General features: G+C 44.8%; 1 protein-coding gene across 2 annotated transcripts in view; it reads left to right on the top strand.

Moving 5' to 3' along the window:
• Positions 1-1,701, top strand: part of cga (glycoprotein hormones, alpha polypeptide) — a 65,483-nt gene extending 63,782 nt beyond the window's left edge. For both annotated transcript variants that reach the window (XM_059648820.1, XM_059648821.1), the window contains exon 5: positions 1,592-1,701. In XM_059648820.1, the coding sequence (XP_059504803.1) occupies positions 1,592-1,669 (78 nt within the window). In that variant the 3' untranslated portion in view covers positions 1,670-1,701. The remainder of the gene's footprint in view (positions 1-1,591) is intronic.
• The last annotated feature ends 15,639 nt before the right edge of the window (positions 1,702-17,340 follow it).

Raw genomic sequence — 17,340 nt, 5'->3', positions numbered from 1 at the left:
GGGATTCTGTTAAAAGTAACTCTTCCCTTGTCTCCCTAGTGCCTATCCACCCTCTACAAAGCATAAGTCAGGAGTATTATGGAATACTCTCCACTCTCCACTCGATTGGATGGGTGCAGCTCCACTAATACTGAAGCTGCTTGATGCCATCCAGGACAAAGCAGCTCAATTGATTGGCACCTCACCTGTAATCTTACACATTCATTTCCTTCAGCACTGATGCACAATGACAGCTGGGTGTACCTTATACAGGATGTATTACAGTAATTCTAAAAGATCCTTTGACATTCTGCTTTGAAATTATGGTTCTGTCATTTTGTTTACCATATTTTCCAATGTCTTGGACTGGAGTGATTCAGGAAGGCATCACTAACAGTTTTTCAAGGGCAACTAGTATGGGCAACAAATGCTGGCCTAGTCAAAAAATTTAAAAATTCATTCACCGATTGATCTGGAGCAATATCCCAATTAAGAGGCAGGCCTTCTGATATGCTAGCCTCAGCAACTGCACTCCTACACCATCCACCACCCCTTATCAATCTCCTTCTCCTCAACATTCACCACCTCCTTGCAATTCTTTTGCAGTTTGCTGTCCCTTTAAATCACACCCACCATTTTGACTTTCTGTCAGCCCTTGCCATTTCAACTTTCCATCAATATACACCATCCTCCACTTTTCGTTTAACATTTGTCTTGTTTCTGTCTTGTTTACTTGGCTCTCAGAGAGGATCCTTTCACACCTTTATTTACATTTGTTTTCTCTTTCACCATTATTGACAACCCCTTTGCTTTTTCATTACATCTCTATTTCATCTGTTCCCTTTCCCTCTCCCTCACCTCTGCCAAAAATATAAACAATAAATTCCAATTTCTTTCAGTTCTGAAGGAGAGTCACACTGGATTCAAAACCTCAACTTTGTTTTTGCCTCCACAGATGCTGCCAGATCCATATCCTTCTTATGGTTTGGTAACTGCACACAATACTTCAGCTGAGGCCTAGTTAACATCATATTTACTTCCTTTATTGTTGAATACCCATGTGTAATAATCATCTATGGTGTTTATAAAGAATAATTGTCCATCATAGGGCCATGTTTGTGAAGCTTTTCTGATAGTTCAAATAGTTTATGCAGGGAATAATTGAACTTCACAGGCCATAAAGATCCACAGTCTGTAATAAGTAACAGTTATGACAGACAAGATATTAATTGCTTCAGCGTTCTACGACAGGGATGGGAGGTAGAGGTTTTCAAGGTTCCTATCCCTGATTGATGATTTGTGAGCCCTGCTAAAAATTTACATAGATGCTACTTGAGAATAGAAAAATGTTTGGACTGGATATTACTTATGGTTGAGTAACTTGCCAGAACCTATTCTTACAATCAAAAAAAACCAGCTAGGACCCATTGCCAAGGCTCATGTGGTGAATGATTACTACTTGAGTATGATGCTCGGAGGGGAGCATTGCGGTGGAACTAACTTCAGTGAAAGTGACAACCATTTGTTGATGAACATGAATGAAGATCAGTAAGGAAATATGCTTGTACATTGTATGCTATTCTGACACACTTGTATTTCTTAATATTTTTAGGTGACATTAATGGGAAATCTGAAGATTGAAAATCACACAGAGTGTCACTGTAGCACTTGTTACTATCACAAGTCCTAAAATGGTAAACAAACCTGAAAACGTAAAACACACTTTTGTTTACTTTTATCTTCTTTGCTTCATATAAGTGGTTACATAATGTAACAATGTAACTCCATATATTTAAACTTGCATTGCTGTGTAATTGATCTGCAATGGTAAATAAATTTACTTTCTCGGATATTGTGAACTTACACAAATCTATCGCCAAGCAACAATGTTTCTGTGTTTCATTTAAACTCCTCATGCTTGAGAAACATCAGCTTCATTTCAAGTTTGAATATGAAGTTTTTTTTCTTCTTAAAGACAAAATCTGCCATAAATAGTAAAAGGTTAATGAAGGACTGAGTGAGACCCATTAGAAACAAGCAGAATAAGCTGGTCACTGAAGCAAAGTGTGTGGAAGAGGTACTAAATTGGTATTTTGCTTCTCTTTACTAAATTAGCAAATGGTGACATTGGCCCAGTTGAAATTTTGGATGTTGAGCAACTGAACAGTATAGTGATAGATCAAGAAAAGATGCTAAAAAGGCTGGCAGCACTCCAGGCAGAGAACTCACCAGGCCCAGATGGGATGTATCAGTGATAATGGGAACTGCAGATGCTGGAGAATCCAAGATAATAAAATGTGAGGCGGGATGAACACAGCAGGCCCAGCAGCATCTCAGGAGCACAAAAGCTTTTGTGCTCCTGAGATGCTGCTGTGTTCATCCAGCCTCACATTTTATTATCCCAGATGGGATGTATCCTAGATTGCTGAAAGTGATTAGAGAGCTAATGACAAAACATTTCCAGGCTTCTCTGAAGAGAGAGATAATGGGAACTGCAGATGCTGGAGAATCCAAGATAACAGTGTGGGGCTGGTTGAAAACAGCAGGCCAAGCAGCATCTGAGGAGCATAAAAGTTGACGTTTTTGGGCCTAGACCCTTCATCAGAAAAGGGGGAGGGGGAGAGGATTCTGAAATAAATAGGCAGAGAGGGGGAGGTGGACTGAAGATGGATAGAGGAGAAGATAGGTGGAGAGGAGAGCGTGGGTGGGGAGGTTGGGAAGGGATAGGTCAGTCCGGGGAGGATGGACAGGCCAAGGGGACAGGATGAGGTTTGTAGGTAGGAAATGGAGGTGTGGCTTGAGGTGAGAGGAGGGGATAGGTGAGAGGAAGAACAGGCTAGGCAGCTGGGGATGATCTGGGCTGGTTGTGGGATGCAGTGCGGGGAGGGGAGATTTTGAAGCTTGTGGAATCCATATTGATACCATTGGGCTGTAGGTTTTCCAAGTGGAATATGAGTTGCTGTTCCTGCAACCTACAAGTGGGATCATTGTGGCACTGCAGGAGGCCCATGATGGACATGTTATCTAAGGAATGGGAGGGGGAGTTAAAATGGTTCACAACTGGGAGGTGCAGTTGTTTATTGCAAACCAAGCGGAGGTGTTCTGCAAAGCAGTCCCCAAGCCTCCGCTTGGTTTCCCCAATGTAGCGGTAGCCATACCATGTATAGCGGATGCAGTATACCACATTGGCAGATGTGCAGGTGAACATCGATTTTCGATTCCTCCCACTTCCTACAGACTAAGTGGGTGGCCATGGGTACCTGCATGGGCCCAAGCTATGCCTGCCTCTTTGTAGGTTATGTGGAACAGTCCCTCTTCCGCACCTACACAGGCCCCAAACCCCACCTCTTCCTCCGTTACATTGATGACTATATCGGCGCCGCCTCTTGCTCCCCAGAGGAGCTCGAACAGTTCATCCACTTCACCAACACCTTCCACCCCAACCTTCAGTTCACCTGGGACATCTCCAGCACATCCCTCACCTTTCTGCCTCCGTCTCAGGCAACCACCTGCAAACCAATGTCCATTTCAAGCCTAAGATAATAAAATGTGAGGCTGGATGAACACAGCAGGCCAAGCAGCATCTCAGGAGCACAAAAGCTGACGTTTCGGGCCTAGACCCTTCATCAGAGAGGGGGATGGGGGGAGGGAACTGGAATAAATAGGGAGAGAGGGGGAGGCGGACCGAAGATGGAGAGTAAAGAAGATAGGTGGAGAGGGTGTAGGTGGGGAGGTAGGGAGGGGATAGGTCAGTCCAGGGAAGACGGACAGGTCAAGGAGGTGGGATGAGGTTAGTAGGTAGCTGGGGGTGCGGCTTGGGGTGGGAGGAAGGGATGGGTGAGAGGAAGAACCGGTTCGGGAGGCAGAGACAGGTTGGACTGGTTTTGGGATGCAGTGGGTGGGGGGGAAGAGCTGGGCTGGTTGTGTGGTGCAGTGGGGGGAGGGGATGAACTGGGCTGGTTGAGGGATGCAGTGGGGGAAGGGGAGATTTTGAAACTGGTGAAGTCCACATTGATACCATATGGCTGCAGGGTTCCCAGGCGGAATATGAGTTGCTGTTCCTGCAACCTTCGGGTGGCATCATTGTGGCAGTGCAGGAGGCCCATGATGGACATGTCATCAAGAGAATGGGAGGGGGAGTGGAAATGGTTTGCGACTGGGAGGTGCAGTTGTTTGTTGCGAACTGAGCGGAGGTGTTCTGCAAAGCGGTCCCCAAGCCTCCGCTTGGTTTCCCCAATGTAGAGAAAGCCGCACCGGGTACAGTGGATGCAGTATACCACATTGGCAGATGTGCAGGTGAACCTCTGCTTAATGTGGAATGTCATCTTGGGGCCTGGGATGGGGGTGAGGGAGGAGGTGTGGGGACAAGTGTAGCATTTCCTGCGGTTGCAGGGGACCGCTTTGCAGAACACCTCCGCTCAGTTCGCAACAAACAACTGCACCTCCCAGTCGCAAACCATTTCCACTCCCCCTCCCATTCTCTTGATGACATGTCCATCATGGGCCTCCTGCACTGCCACAATGATGCCACCCGAAGGTTGCAGGAACAGCAACTCATATTCCGCCTGGGAACCCTGCAGCCATATGGTATCAATGTGGACTTCACCAGTTTCAAAATCTCCCCTTCCCCCACTGCATCCCTCAACCAGCCCAGTTCATCCCCTCCCCCCACTGCACCACACAACCAGCCCAGCTCTTCCCCCCCACCCACTGCATCCCAAAACCAGTCCAACCTGTCTCTGCCTCCCGAACCGGTTCTTCCTCTCACCCATCCCTTCCTCCCACCCCAAGCCGCACCCCCAGCTACCTACTAACCTCATCCCACCTCCTTGACCTGTCCGTCTTCCCTGGACTGACCTATCCCCTCCCTACCTCCCCACCTACACCCTCTCCACCTATCTTCTTTACTCTCCATCTTCGGTCCGCCTCCCCCTCTCTCCCTATTTATTCCAGTTCCCTCCCCCCATCCCCCTCTCTGATGAAGGGTCTAGGCCCGAAACGTCAGCTTTTGTGCTCCTGAGATGCTGCTTGGCCTGCTGTGTTCATCCAGCCTCACATTTTATTATCTTGGAATCTCCAGCATCTGCAGTTCCCATTATCTCTGACTCCATTTCAAGCCTACCGACTCCAACTCCCACAGCTACCTAGAATACACCTCCTCCCACCTACCTTCCTGCAAAAATTCCATCCCCTATTCCCAATTTATTCCCAATTCCTTCGCCTCCCCTGCATCTGCTCCCAAGATGAGGCATTCCACTCCCGCACATCCCAGATGTCCTTTGTTCTTCAAGGGCCGCAACTAACAACCCCACCCCCGCACAGTGGTCGAGAACGCCCTCGGCCATGTCTCCCGCATTTCCCGCACCTCATCCCTCACACCCCGCCCTCGCAATAACTGCCAAAAGAGAATCCTCCTAGTCCTCACATACCACCCCACTAACCTCCAGATACAACGCATCATCCTCCGACACTTCTGCCATCTACAATCCGACCCCACCACCCAAGACATTTTTCCAACACCACCCTTGTCTGCCTTCTGGAGAGACCACTCTCTCCACGACTCCCTTGTCCACTCCACACACTCCTCCAACCCCCCCACATCCGGCACTTTCCCCTGCAACTGCAGGAAGTACTACACCTGCCCCCACACCACATCCCTCACCCCCATCCCAGGCCCCAAGATGACTTTCCACATCAAGCAGATGTTCACCTGCACATCCGCCAATGTGGTATACTGCATCCATTGTACATGGTGTGGCTACCTCTACATTGGGGAAGCCAAGCAGAGGCTTGGGGGCCGCTTTGTAGAACACCTATGCTAGGTTTGCAGTAAACAACTGCACCTCCCAGTCGCGAACCATTTCAACTCCCCCTCCCACTCCTTAGACGACATGTCCATCCTGGGCCTCCAGTGCCTTAATGATCTCACCCGTAGGTTGCAGGAACAGCAACTCATATTCCGCTTGGGAAGCCTGCTGCCCAATGGCATCAATGTGGATTTCACCAGCTTCAAAATCTCCCCTCTCCGCACTGCATCCCAAAACCAGCCCAGGTCATCCCCACCTGCCTAACCTGTTCTTCCTCTCACCTATCCCCTCCTCCCACCTCAAGCTGCACCTCCATTTCCTACCTACAAACCTCATCCTGCCCCCTTGACCTGTCCATCCTCCCCGGACTGACCTATCCCCTCCCAACCTCCCCACCCATACTCTCCTCTCCACCTATCTTCTCCTCTATCCATCTTCAGTCCGCCTACCCCTCTCTGTCTATTTATTTCAGAATCCTCTCCCCATCCCCCTTTTCTGATGAAGGGTCTAGGCCTGAAACATCAGCTTTTGTGCTCCTAAGATGTTGCTTGGCCTGCTGTGTTCATCCAGCCCCACACTTTGTTATCCAGGCTTCTCTGAACACAAGATTAGCGCCAGGGTACTGAAGCACTATAAATGTGACACCATTGTCCAAGAAATGGGTGAAGAATAATTCAGAAACCTACAGACCTGTCAGTTTGATATCAATACTGGGAAAACTTATGGGCACCATAATATGGGATAAGATATGTGTGCATTGAGAAGGAAAAAAAACTAAGACTAGACAATCAACATGGCTTTGATAAGGGCAGGTTACATCTGACAAATTTAACTGAGCTTTTTGATGATGTAACACAGACAATGGATGAGAGTAGTACTGTGCATGTTGTATATTTGGACTTTCAGAAAGCATTTGATGTGGTGCCACATGGCAGGTTGCTTAAAAAATTAGTAATGTTTGCATCAATGGGTCCTTGGCAGAATGGATAAGACATTGGCTAATAGATTTGAAACAGAGTGTAGATGCCAATTGGTATTTCTCAGATTGGAGAGGAGTTGAAAGTGGTACTCCCCAGGATCAGTATTGGGACCCCTGCTTTTTCTGATTTATAAAAACAATTTGGAGATGATTGTTGAGGGCAATATCTCAATTTGCAGATGAAACTAAGTTAGGGAGAATGGTGAACTGAGCAACTTCAGAGGGACATTGACAAATTTGTCAAAAGATCAGACACCTGGCAGTTGAATTTCAATGCAGAAAAATGTATTTTTTTCGGAATAATATGGTGAGATGATATAAACTCAATGGTACAAATTTGAGGGGAGTACATGTAGATGGATCTCAGCAATCATGTGCATAATTCTCTGAAGCTGGCCAGGCAAGTTGAAACTGTTAAGAAGGCTTATAGGATCTTTGAGTTTATAAACAGAGACATAGACTATAAAAGCAAAGAAGCAATGCTACAACTCTACAGTTATTGGTAGATCACATTTGGGATATTGTGTTCAGTTCTGGGTATCTTATTTAAAGAAGGATGTTAAAGCTATGGAGAGAGTGCAAAGGAGAATTACTGGACAGATACCAGGAATGAGGAGTTCTTGATTCAAGGAAAAATTAAAGAAATTGGTTTTACTCTCGTTGGAGCAGAGAAGATTAAGAACACAAAACATACAGCACAGGAGCAGGCCTTTTAGCCCACTACGGCTGTGATGATCATGATGCCATTCTAAACTAATGATATCTGCCTGAGCAAGGTCCATATCTCTGTATTCCCTACTGTACATGTGTTTGTCTAAATGCTTCTTAAACTTTGTTAATATATCTGCTTCTACTATGTCCCTTCGATAGAAGTGTCTTGAAATCTCCCACCTAAGGGAAAAGACCTCATCCTATACCCCTCATGATTTTATAAAGCTCCATAAGGTCACGTCTCAATCTGCTACACTGCAGTGGAATAATGTGCCAGCCTAGCCAGCCCCTCCTCATAACTCAAACTTTCTATTGGTAGCAACATCTTGGTAAATCTTTTCCGAATCCTTTCCAGCTTAATAACATCATTCCTAAAACAAAGTAACTGGAAGAAGTACTCTTGAAAAGCTTATATGGAGCAGGGCCTTCTAGGTGGAGCCTTTTATTAAAAAGAAAATATCTAGTATTATTAAAAATCTTTATTTCCATTTCTAATCATGCAGCATAACAATCCTAAAAGTGTCTTTAGTGAAATCATAGTGTTTGACCTTATAATAAGGAAATGCAATTGCAAAATGTGGAATAATGTCTTGATGCCTTTTCGGACTTGGCTCCTTAACATGGATTGGACTTCATATTGCAAAAGAAGGCTGGCAATTGCGCCTTGAATTCTGGCCAGTACCAGATTTGGGATTCAGATCACTCAAACTCACAATAAACTGATGCCATCACATTTCAAAATACTTTTGTCATTGTTTGCAATCCTAGAACGCTTCTTCAAAGGATGATTAATGTTCTTTTAACTGTCAGAAAATTTTGTTTGAAACCATTAGATACTGGTTAACAAAGGATGTCTCTGGCTCATTTGCATACACTGCACTTTTGATTTTTGACAATAAAGACCATTCATTAGTCCTACACCTCTTTGGGTAAGTACTAGAATTCTGTTTAATCACTGGCTATAATTCGTACAGTTACAATGTTAATTGCAAGTCAGAAAGTATATATCTGCTGAGTCAAAGTGGAAAAGTAACCCCTTAGCTAACGAAAGATAGACCTCAGTCTTCAATCAAGGGCACGTTAATGAATGACTGAATGCATGCATTATTGACCATAATGTACTTCACTAATCTTCTGTTACAGACAATTTCCAAAAGGTCATTGTGATCTAGAACCATTCCAGGCAACTAATGCGTAAAACACTTATCTCATACATTTCCTACAATTTTTTTTCCCACTCACCCTAGACCCATGCCTGCTAGTATCTGATATCTCCATCCTAGGAAAAAGACTCCGACTATCCATCCTATCCATTCCTGTCCTAATTTTATATATTTGTAGCAGAACTGGGAAATTTTAAATTCTGTGGGAAATTCGAAGAGTGAAAGTCACACGGAGTGTCACTGGAGTACTTGTTACAATCAGAAGTCCTCAAATGGCGAACAAACCTGAGAACCTTTGTTCTGTAACATTCAAGTGGAACATCCACTCTTATTTACAGTCTTATTCCCACATTATTTTACGTCCAGGTTCTCCATTCACTGAGCCAAATAATCTATCCCCATTCCCAATCTGTATCGGATTCTAGCCATCTGTTTTGTCTGGCCCATTTGCTTCCTCCACCTTTTTTGTTTTTCTTTTGTTGTTTTCCCTGGTTACCCTCTGTATGTGGACAGCCAATATCAGGTCATCTTTCAGTTCTCTTCTCCAATATCTTTTGTTCTTGCTGTCTTTGACCTTGGGAACTTGGAACATCATTAGCATCAAGCATCACATCCCATTTGCGGCTATCTTATATATGGATTGGCTAGCCCCATTTACTATCTCATACATGGCACAGTGACTCAGTGGTTAGCACTGCTACCACGCAACACCAAGAATCTAAATTTGATTCTACCCTCGGATGACTGTCTATGTGGAGTTTGCACTTTCTCCCTGTGTCTGTGTGGGCTTCCTCTTGGTGCTCTGGTTTCCTCCCACAGTACAAAGATGTGCATGCTGGGTGGATTGGCCTTGCTAAATTGCCCACGGTGTTCAGGGATGTGTAGATTAGGTGGGTTATAGGGAGATGGGTCTGGGTGGGACTCTGAGGGTCGGTGTGGACTTGTTGGGCCAAAGGGCCCGTTTCCACTCTGTAGCGATTCTATGATCTATTAATGGACTATAAATATTAATATTAGTAATTAATATTAATCATTAATTAGGCTCAACAATGAGATGGGCTGGCCTATTCTGGTCATTACCCTTTGTCCAACTCTATTGGTCGGGCTTTCATGTCGAAATAAGCTTTGCTTTGCTGTTTCATCTTCCCCTGTTGGTGAGCCACAATGCAATTTGCCTCCTTTACTGTTTCCACCAATTGTTGTACCCATTTCTCCGATATAATATTGTCTATCTCAGGCTCAAACAATTCCAAACCGACCAAACGCTCCATTCCCCTCATGTCTCTTTCTGTCATGAGCTTATAATAGCCTGTGGATGAAGTAATGGTATTCCTAATTATCTTCAACACTTAGGACAGAACAACCTGCCAGGTTGTCCTGTTCTGCTGCACCATACTGGCTATCATGTTTTTCAGTGTGCAATTCATCCTTTCCACAATTCCACCAGACTGTGGTCTATAAAATATGTGGAATCTCTGATCGCAAAAAGGGTCATCATGTTTTGCATTACTTGTGCTGTAAAATGTGTTCCCTGGGTCTGACTCTATGCTCTGAGGTATACCCCAATGAGTGAATACATGTTCCAACAAAAAAAGTTTTGCATATTTCTGTCTGTGTTTGTTGTAGTCGGGAAAGGTGTCCACTATTACCAAAATGTATTTATATCCTCTTGGAGTGGGGGGTAGGGGTCCGACATAGTCTATTTGTAAATTAGTCCACGGTCCTTCTACTGGTTTAGTATGTCAAAGGGCCCCTTTCTTAACATCATTGTTGGTGTTATGTTGTGCACAGATTGAACAATTCTTAACACCTTTCATTCCAGGCCACCAGCACACATCCTTTATTTTATCCTGGGTATTCTCTGCCCTTTTATGCCCCATAAGTCATGGTACCAGTGAATTATTTGATTTTGTCCGTCCCTCTGGCACCACAAATTTTCTTTAATATAAAACCACTTCATCCTGGACATAGATCCCCTTGTGTGTTTTAAATGTGTCTGGCTCTGCTCCTTCTATTAGTTTTCTTCAATTTTCCATCTTTCATTTGCTCCTGTGTTAGATCCATTACTTTGGTATGTTTCTCCTTCTGTCCCCTGATTTCTTCACTTGGTGGCCACCATTCCTGCCCTTTTACAGTGCCTTGCTTGGATAACCCATCAGCCTTCCTGGTCCCCTTGGGAGATAGTTTTGATTGAGCTTTTACCTTTGTGTCCCCATCCTTTCCCTTGTATGTTTTTTTAAAAATGCATCGTAACAGTGGAGCTGATTCAAGGGACTTTCCATTTACTGAGACAAATCCTCTCGCCTTTTGTAGGGCTAAATATTCTGTGAGGCTATTACAGACATACATGCTATCAAAGTATATAAGTGATCCAGGTGGAAAGAGTTCCAGATTCCCAACCACATATGCAATGGCTGCTAACTCTGCTACCTGTGCACTCATCAATCTGCGTAATTTTAGAGCCATACTGTATCTTTCCTGTCCATTCTCATCCTCCATGTATATCCCACATCCAGTTTTCCTTTCTCCATCCTGTACTGATGACGAACAATCCACAAAAGTTTTGAAGCGGGGTTCTTCCTTTCCTTTTTCCTTTGCCTCCCAGCTTTCGGGCCCCATCCTACTCCCTTCCATTTGTTTTGATATAAATGGGTCCTTGGGACCATTTGCTATCATCAATTGACATTCATACTTCTCCCCTGATACACTAAGTTATCTACTAACATGGTGGTGGGTTTTACTTCTTTTACAGTGATAGCCTTTCCTTGTAACAACAATGCCCATCTTGCAATTCCATTTTGAACCATCAGTGTATGTTGTGTTAGTATTGTAAGTGGATTCAACTCCACTATGTAGGTAAAATATTGCACTGCTCAAAAGACCGCTAGCAGATGTTTTTGGCATACCCAGTTCTCCTGGTCCACCGGTGAGTGCATGTGCGAAGCGTATGCTACTGATCTTAATTTCCCCTACATCTCGTGTAACAGAATTGTTGAGAGGGTTGTCTTTGCGGTGGCTACCTCCAACAAAAACAGTTCATTTGGATTTGGGGTTTTCAGAGCAGGTGCGGTAGCTAGTGCTTGCTTCAGAACTGCAATGGCCTATGTGTGTTCCGGTTTCCCCTCTCAAGCCACATTCTTTTTTAATAACTCCATCAATGGAGCCGCTTTTGCAGCGATCCTTCAATGTGGTCCCTGTAATATCCCACTAAGCCCAAGGAGGATCTCAGCCCTTTGACATCTCATGGAACAGGGAGTCTGCTGACTGCCTCCACCAGTCATTCGTCGATTTCTCTTTTCCCCAGTCGCAGAATCATTCCCAAGTGGGTCACTTTCTGTTTCATTATCTGTGCTTTCTTAGGGTTTACTTTCAAACCCAATTCATACAACAACTGTAGAAGTTTGCTTAGCATCTGGTAATATTCCTCTTTAGTTTTGGTTTATAAGAGTCATTTATCTATACACTGCACCAAACATTCAGGTTTTGAGAAACCTTTTAACACTTTCCTTAAACATTGGTGAAATATGGGCAGTCCACGTATATGGCTGGCCTCAGAAAGTAAACGCAAATTTATATTGTCACTCTTTCCCCAATGGGACTGACCAAAACCCGTTACTTACGTCCAAAGCTGTGAACCATTGCACATCCTCATTTTGCTTAACAACTGTCTCTGGACTGGTTGCTACGGTGGGGTCTGTTAAAGGGTTGGTCTAGTTCAATATAACAAAGTGTGGAGCTGGATGAACACAGCAGACCAAGCAGCATCTTAGGAGCTCCTCAGATGCTGTTTGGCCTGCTGTGTTCATCCAGCTCCACACTTTGTTATCTCGGACTCTCCAGCATCTGCAGTTCCCATTAATTTTGGTCTTGTTCAATGCTCGGTTGTTTGTTGTTAATCAGTTTCCTTACGGCCAAATAGGTGAGTTGTTAGTGGAAGCTATCAATCTCAGTATCCCATGTTGCAGCAAACTCTGTATTACCTTCCCTACCTCTTCTTCTGCCTGCTTTGGAAAACTATACTGCTTCTGTGGTTTGGGGTCTGGACCCTGTATACACACACTCCCAGCCATTCTCCCACAGTCATGTTTATGCTGGGCAAATGCTGGTGAGTGCCGTTCAATGATTCTTTGTACTCCAGATCGTCACTGGTTTTACCCATATTTCCCTGACCATGCATATTGTCTCCCATAAGCCCCCACCAGAACAAGTGTCCAGTTTCATTACTCCTGCCTACAGGCATTTGGGGCGGCACGGTGGCTCAGTGGCTAGCACTGCAGCCTCACAGCGCCAGGGACCCGGGTTCTTTTCCAGCCTCGGACGACGGTCTGTGTGGAATTTGCACACTCTCCCCGTGTCTGCATGGGTTTCCTCTGGGTGCTCCAGTTTCCTCTCACTGTCTAAAGATGTGCAGGCTAGGTGGATTGGCCATGCTAAATTGCCCATAGTGTTCAGGGGTGTGTGGGTTATAGGGGGATGAGTCTGGGTGAGATGCTTCAAAGCGGGGTGTGGACTTGTTGGGCCAAAGGGCCTGTTTCCACACTGTAGAGAATCTAATCTAATCTAATTTTCCAAATCATGCAATTAACACGATCAAAACAGAGTCCCGCGTTCATCATATGGTCACTCTCTAAGGTATGTTATCAAGGTATTTTAGTAAGGACCTCTGAATGTTTTATACTATGCCTCCCACACAGACCTCCAGCAGGCCGCTCAAATGTCCCACTGCTGAATGTCCTGTAAATCCACTGAGAATAATTTTACTTTCAATTTTTTAAATCTGTGTCATTGATCTGGGTAGTATTGATGGAGGTTCGGGATCCCCCAGTATCCCAAAGGAATGTAACAGGGCAGCCTTCAACCCTACCATTCACTAGGGGGTCTTCCTGTTTTATCCCACTGTGCATCACATACCTGTAACAGAGAGGTCTGCAACTGTGGTTGCAGTTTGGGGTGCATCCCTGAAGATGGTAAGTACCTCCATTGTATTGCACTGAGGGCTGTGTCTATTTGGCCTCTCCACAGGTAGGCTATGGCTTCCTCCCTGATCTACATTCTCATGCTTTAGGTTCGGGCACTCTCTTGCGAAGTGTCCTTCCAGGGTACAGTTATAATATTTGGACATGAGTTTTGAATTCTCCCTGTTCCCAGGATAGTTCCTCTACCTCCACCTCTACCTCTTCCCACTATCTGTTAGGCTGGGGGGAGTGCCCTCTGATCAGGACCCCCTCCCTTAATTTCTCCAGGTTATTTCCTGATATTTGACAGGTGTCATAATTACCCCAGAGGGCCTGGGTAATTTTGTTGTTTCCTTTCCCATGCCCGAATCATCATCCTGATCACCCAGGCCACTGTGTGCATGTTGTCAGTGGGATCAAACTGTTCTAATGCCCTCTTTGACTCCTCAGTGTCATGCAACGCCAGTATTCTCAGCCATTGGTTCCTAGCTTCTGCATCCAGATTGTTCCTGTCCAAGGCTGTACTATATACCACCTGAAACACCAGCCAAAGACAAGCTGCAAACACGGTGGGGTTTTCCTTTGATAGCACTTTACTGGCGCCTCCACTGGGTCCCACCCTGTTAGCACCTATGACAGTTAATAACTTGGACTTTTAAAGCCTTGTTTGTGCGTCTACCAATTTTCTGCTCCTCTGGTAAGACAGTATATATGTGGATGCAAGCACATTATTATTAATTTTCTTTCCTCAGCATCATCTAAACCATGTATTTCTCTCTGTTGACTGGCCACTTGGAACAGCTCCCTAAGATCATCCCCAAGCGCACGTGTCCCAATGTCATTGGCAACATCCCTCAACTGCTATATTTCTAATGGAGTGGAATATGTCACACGCATTACCTTTGCAATGTTTGCCCTTTGACCTGTTCTACTGGTTATGAGGGGTCCACTAGGATCGATGGGGTCTTTGATCTTAGGTCATAACCTGGTGGTGGAACCTCTGGTCTGGGGTCCCTGAAATCATGGCAGTACTTAGCCACTTTGTCTGCCAAATCAATATCCCCTTCATCATCTTCTCTACCTATTTTGAGTGTAAAAGCGCATATTATGCCTTTCTGTGCAGCCAGCTGACCTTGCAGCCTTTCCATCAGTTTCTGGCATTTTGTATGATCATCAGCACTGCTCGTTTTCTGAACTGCTCTCTGAATCACATTCATTGCAACTTTTATAATCACTACATTTTTGCTTCCACCTTTACCTCAGCTTCAGCCGCCTGGGCATCTCCCTCTCACCAACTTTCCCTAACCAGTTTCTCATACTGCATCTGGCACTGGTTCAAATGTGTCAAGTCTGCACTTCTCTGTCCTTGCAGGTGGGTTGCCCTCACTAAGGCAGGCTACCTCTTCACATAGTCTCCTATTCTCTTCCTCAAGCTTGTCCTTCTCTAACTTACCCTGCTGTCAGCATTCTACCAATTCCTCCAGTAGGCAGTTGCTACCACCTTCTGGACCATTTTGAATTTCATATCTGACATCTGTGAGTGGACAACTTCCCAAGGGCTTCCCAAGTGGGTTCTCCCTTGTCCCTAACGTGATCTGTATACTCCCCATATTGCAGCCACTTCCCTAATATGTATTTCTGGAGAGTCTGTCCAAACAGGGCAGTGCATTCCTTCTTGATTTGTCATTTTCCAATACCTACAGAACCCCAGGCTCTCATTTGGTCTCCCGCTGACTCAGCAGAGAGACCTTCCCTCTTGTTTCCTGCTGACTCAGTGGAAAGACATCCCCTCGAATCCCGAGCTCCTATGCCACTTCAGTTCGACCCAAGCCTCCCAGCAATTCAGTGGAAGGATCGTCTTGGAAACTAAGGCTCCGGTTCGGTCTGACTCAAGTCTCCTGATGACTCAGCAGAGAGATTTAAGCTTCAGCCCCTCCCCCTGGGCAGGGATTCCAAAATCTGTTACAGCCTGATTGAGTCCAGCAATTGCTAGCTGCTGTTTGTTGGCATCTACAGAAAGGAGAAAAGTCTATTCTTATAACTTCACAAATTAATTTATTAATGTGTTAAACAAGACACATTTTATTACAAACTAGAGCTTATATACTTTCCCGCAATCTGAACACAACCTATTTATATACCCACTATGGTTCACTTACACTCCCTGAGTAGTCACAGAATATAAAAGCTAATACCAAATCAGTATAGCTGTTGCTGCAAATGAGGGCTGATGCTGGCCAAACGCTGCACTCAGTGCCATCACCAAGCCCTTAACATAGGGCCTGCTTCTGCGAAGATTTGTCTCCAGAGCTTTCGCTGACTGCATGCCCCAAGGGTCTTCTTTTCATTCTTTCCTTTATCTCTTTCGAGTAATGCGGTCTGATTTCTGTTGGCTCAGGCTCATCCGCTTATCACATGACTTTACTTAATTGGCCCTGACCAGAGACTTAAGTTGCATTACCCCATTGCTCCTTGTCCAAATAAACCTATTGTATTACCTCATCTTGCTTAGTTTTTGCACAACTTGGTTGATACCAATTGGTTCCGATCGGCAGAGGCCAGCACTTGGGCTCAGTTCATAAGCTGTTTTTCCCTGCTTATGTCAGTAGTTTTATACTGAGCATTTACAGCAGTATTTCAGCAGCTGTTACCCCTCTGTCTCTGCAGCGTTTAGCAGCTGGTACCTCTCTCCCTCTGTTTCTCTTTGCAGTCTCTTGGCTGACACAACCTTTTAAGTCTCTCCAGAATGATCTAGACCCTTTTAAGTGTTTTGGCATAAGGTAAAAAGATGGGCAAGGAAACCTCCTGCCGATTACCACTCAGCTGATAAATCAATAACTTTACGTTCACAGTCTGGGAGGACATAATGTACTCTAGCTTGAGGGCTTTAATACCCATATCGGCAGTGACTTAGCATCTCTAGTGCAAACTAAGCTGGCCTAGACCTAAGCGACATATCTGTCACATGTCAATGGCAAGTGCTCAGGGAACAAACAAGAGAGAAAAAGCCTCATTGAACTCAACGTTGCCAGTCTACCTTGCAGGCGCATCTGTCCATGCTAGTGTTGGTAGGAGTGATTGCTGCAGTGTCCTTGTCATCACACTGAGGATTCTGTCCATTGTGTTGTGTGGCATAATTAGGATGGATTAAGAACTGATCATGTAGCTTGAAACTGGGCATCTAAAAGACATTGTGGGTTGCAATTGGCAGTAAAACTGATTTTAGCCATCATCTATAACCTCATGGGCTGACATAGGGTTCAATCAACCAAGAAAGAGAATCAATTCAGTTCCAACAGCAGGGCAGGAGAGCATGTCAGGGCGCAAATAGAAATATATTGAAGCTACAACACAGGAACATTTTTATTTCTTACAGCAGCAGCAGCAAGCAACTGACTGAGTTAAAGAATTTCACAACTAACTGCTCAAGCCAAAGCTCTGCACTTCTGTCACATCCATTAAACAAATAATAGGAAAAGGAGGGTCTGCAAATATTTCCTCAAAGACATGAAAGTCAAACAAATCAGTGCAAAGGTAAGACTGAATGAAGCATTTACTTCCATTTGCAGTCAGAAGCGCAGAATAAATGATTTATCTCAGCCTCACCCAGAGGACATCACAATGCCAGTCCTCAGCTAATTCAATTCACCCCACCTTATTTCAAGATGTGGCCGAACATACTGGTTACAGCAAAGGTTCCAGATTCTGACAACATCCTACCAGTAGAATTAATAGGGGGCACAGTC

This window comes from Stegostoma tigrinum, chromosome 9, assembly GCF_030684315.1.
Source record: "Stegostoma tigrinum isolate sSteTig4 chromosome 9, sSteTig4.hap1, whole genome shotgun sequence".
Lineage (NCBI taxonomy): Eukaryota > Metazoa > Chordata > Chondrichthyes > Orectolobiformes > Stegostomatidae > Stegostoma > Stegostoma tigrinum.
Note: the sequence above shows the minus strand (reverse complement) of the source record. Positions and strands in the feature narration are given on the sequence as shown.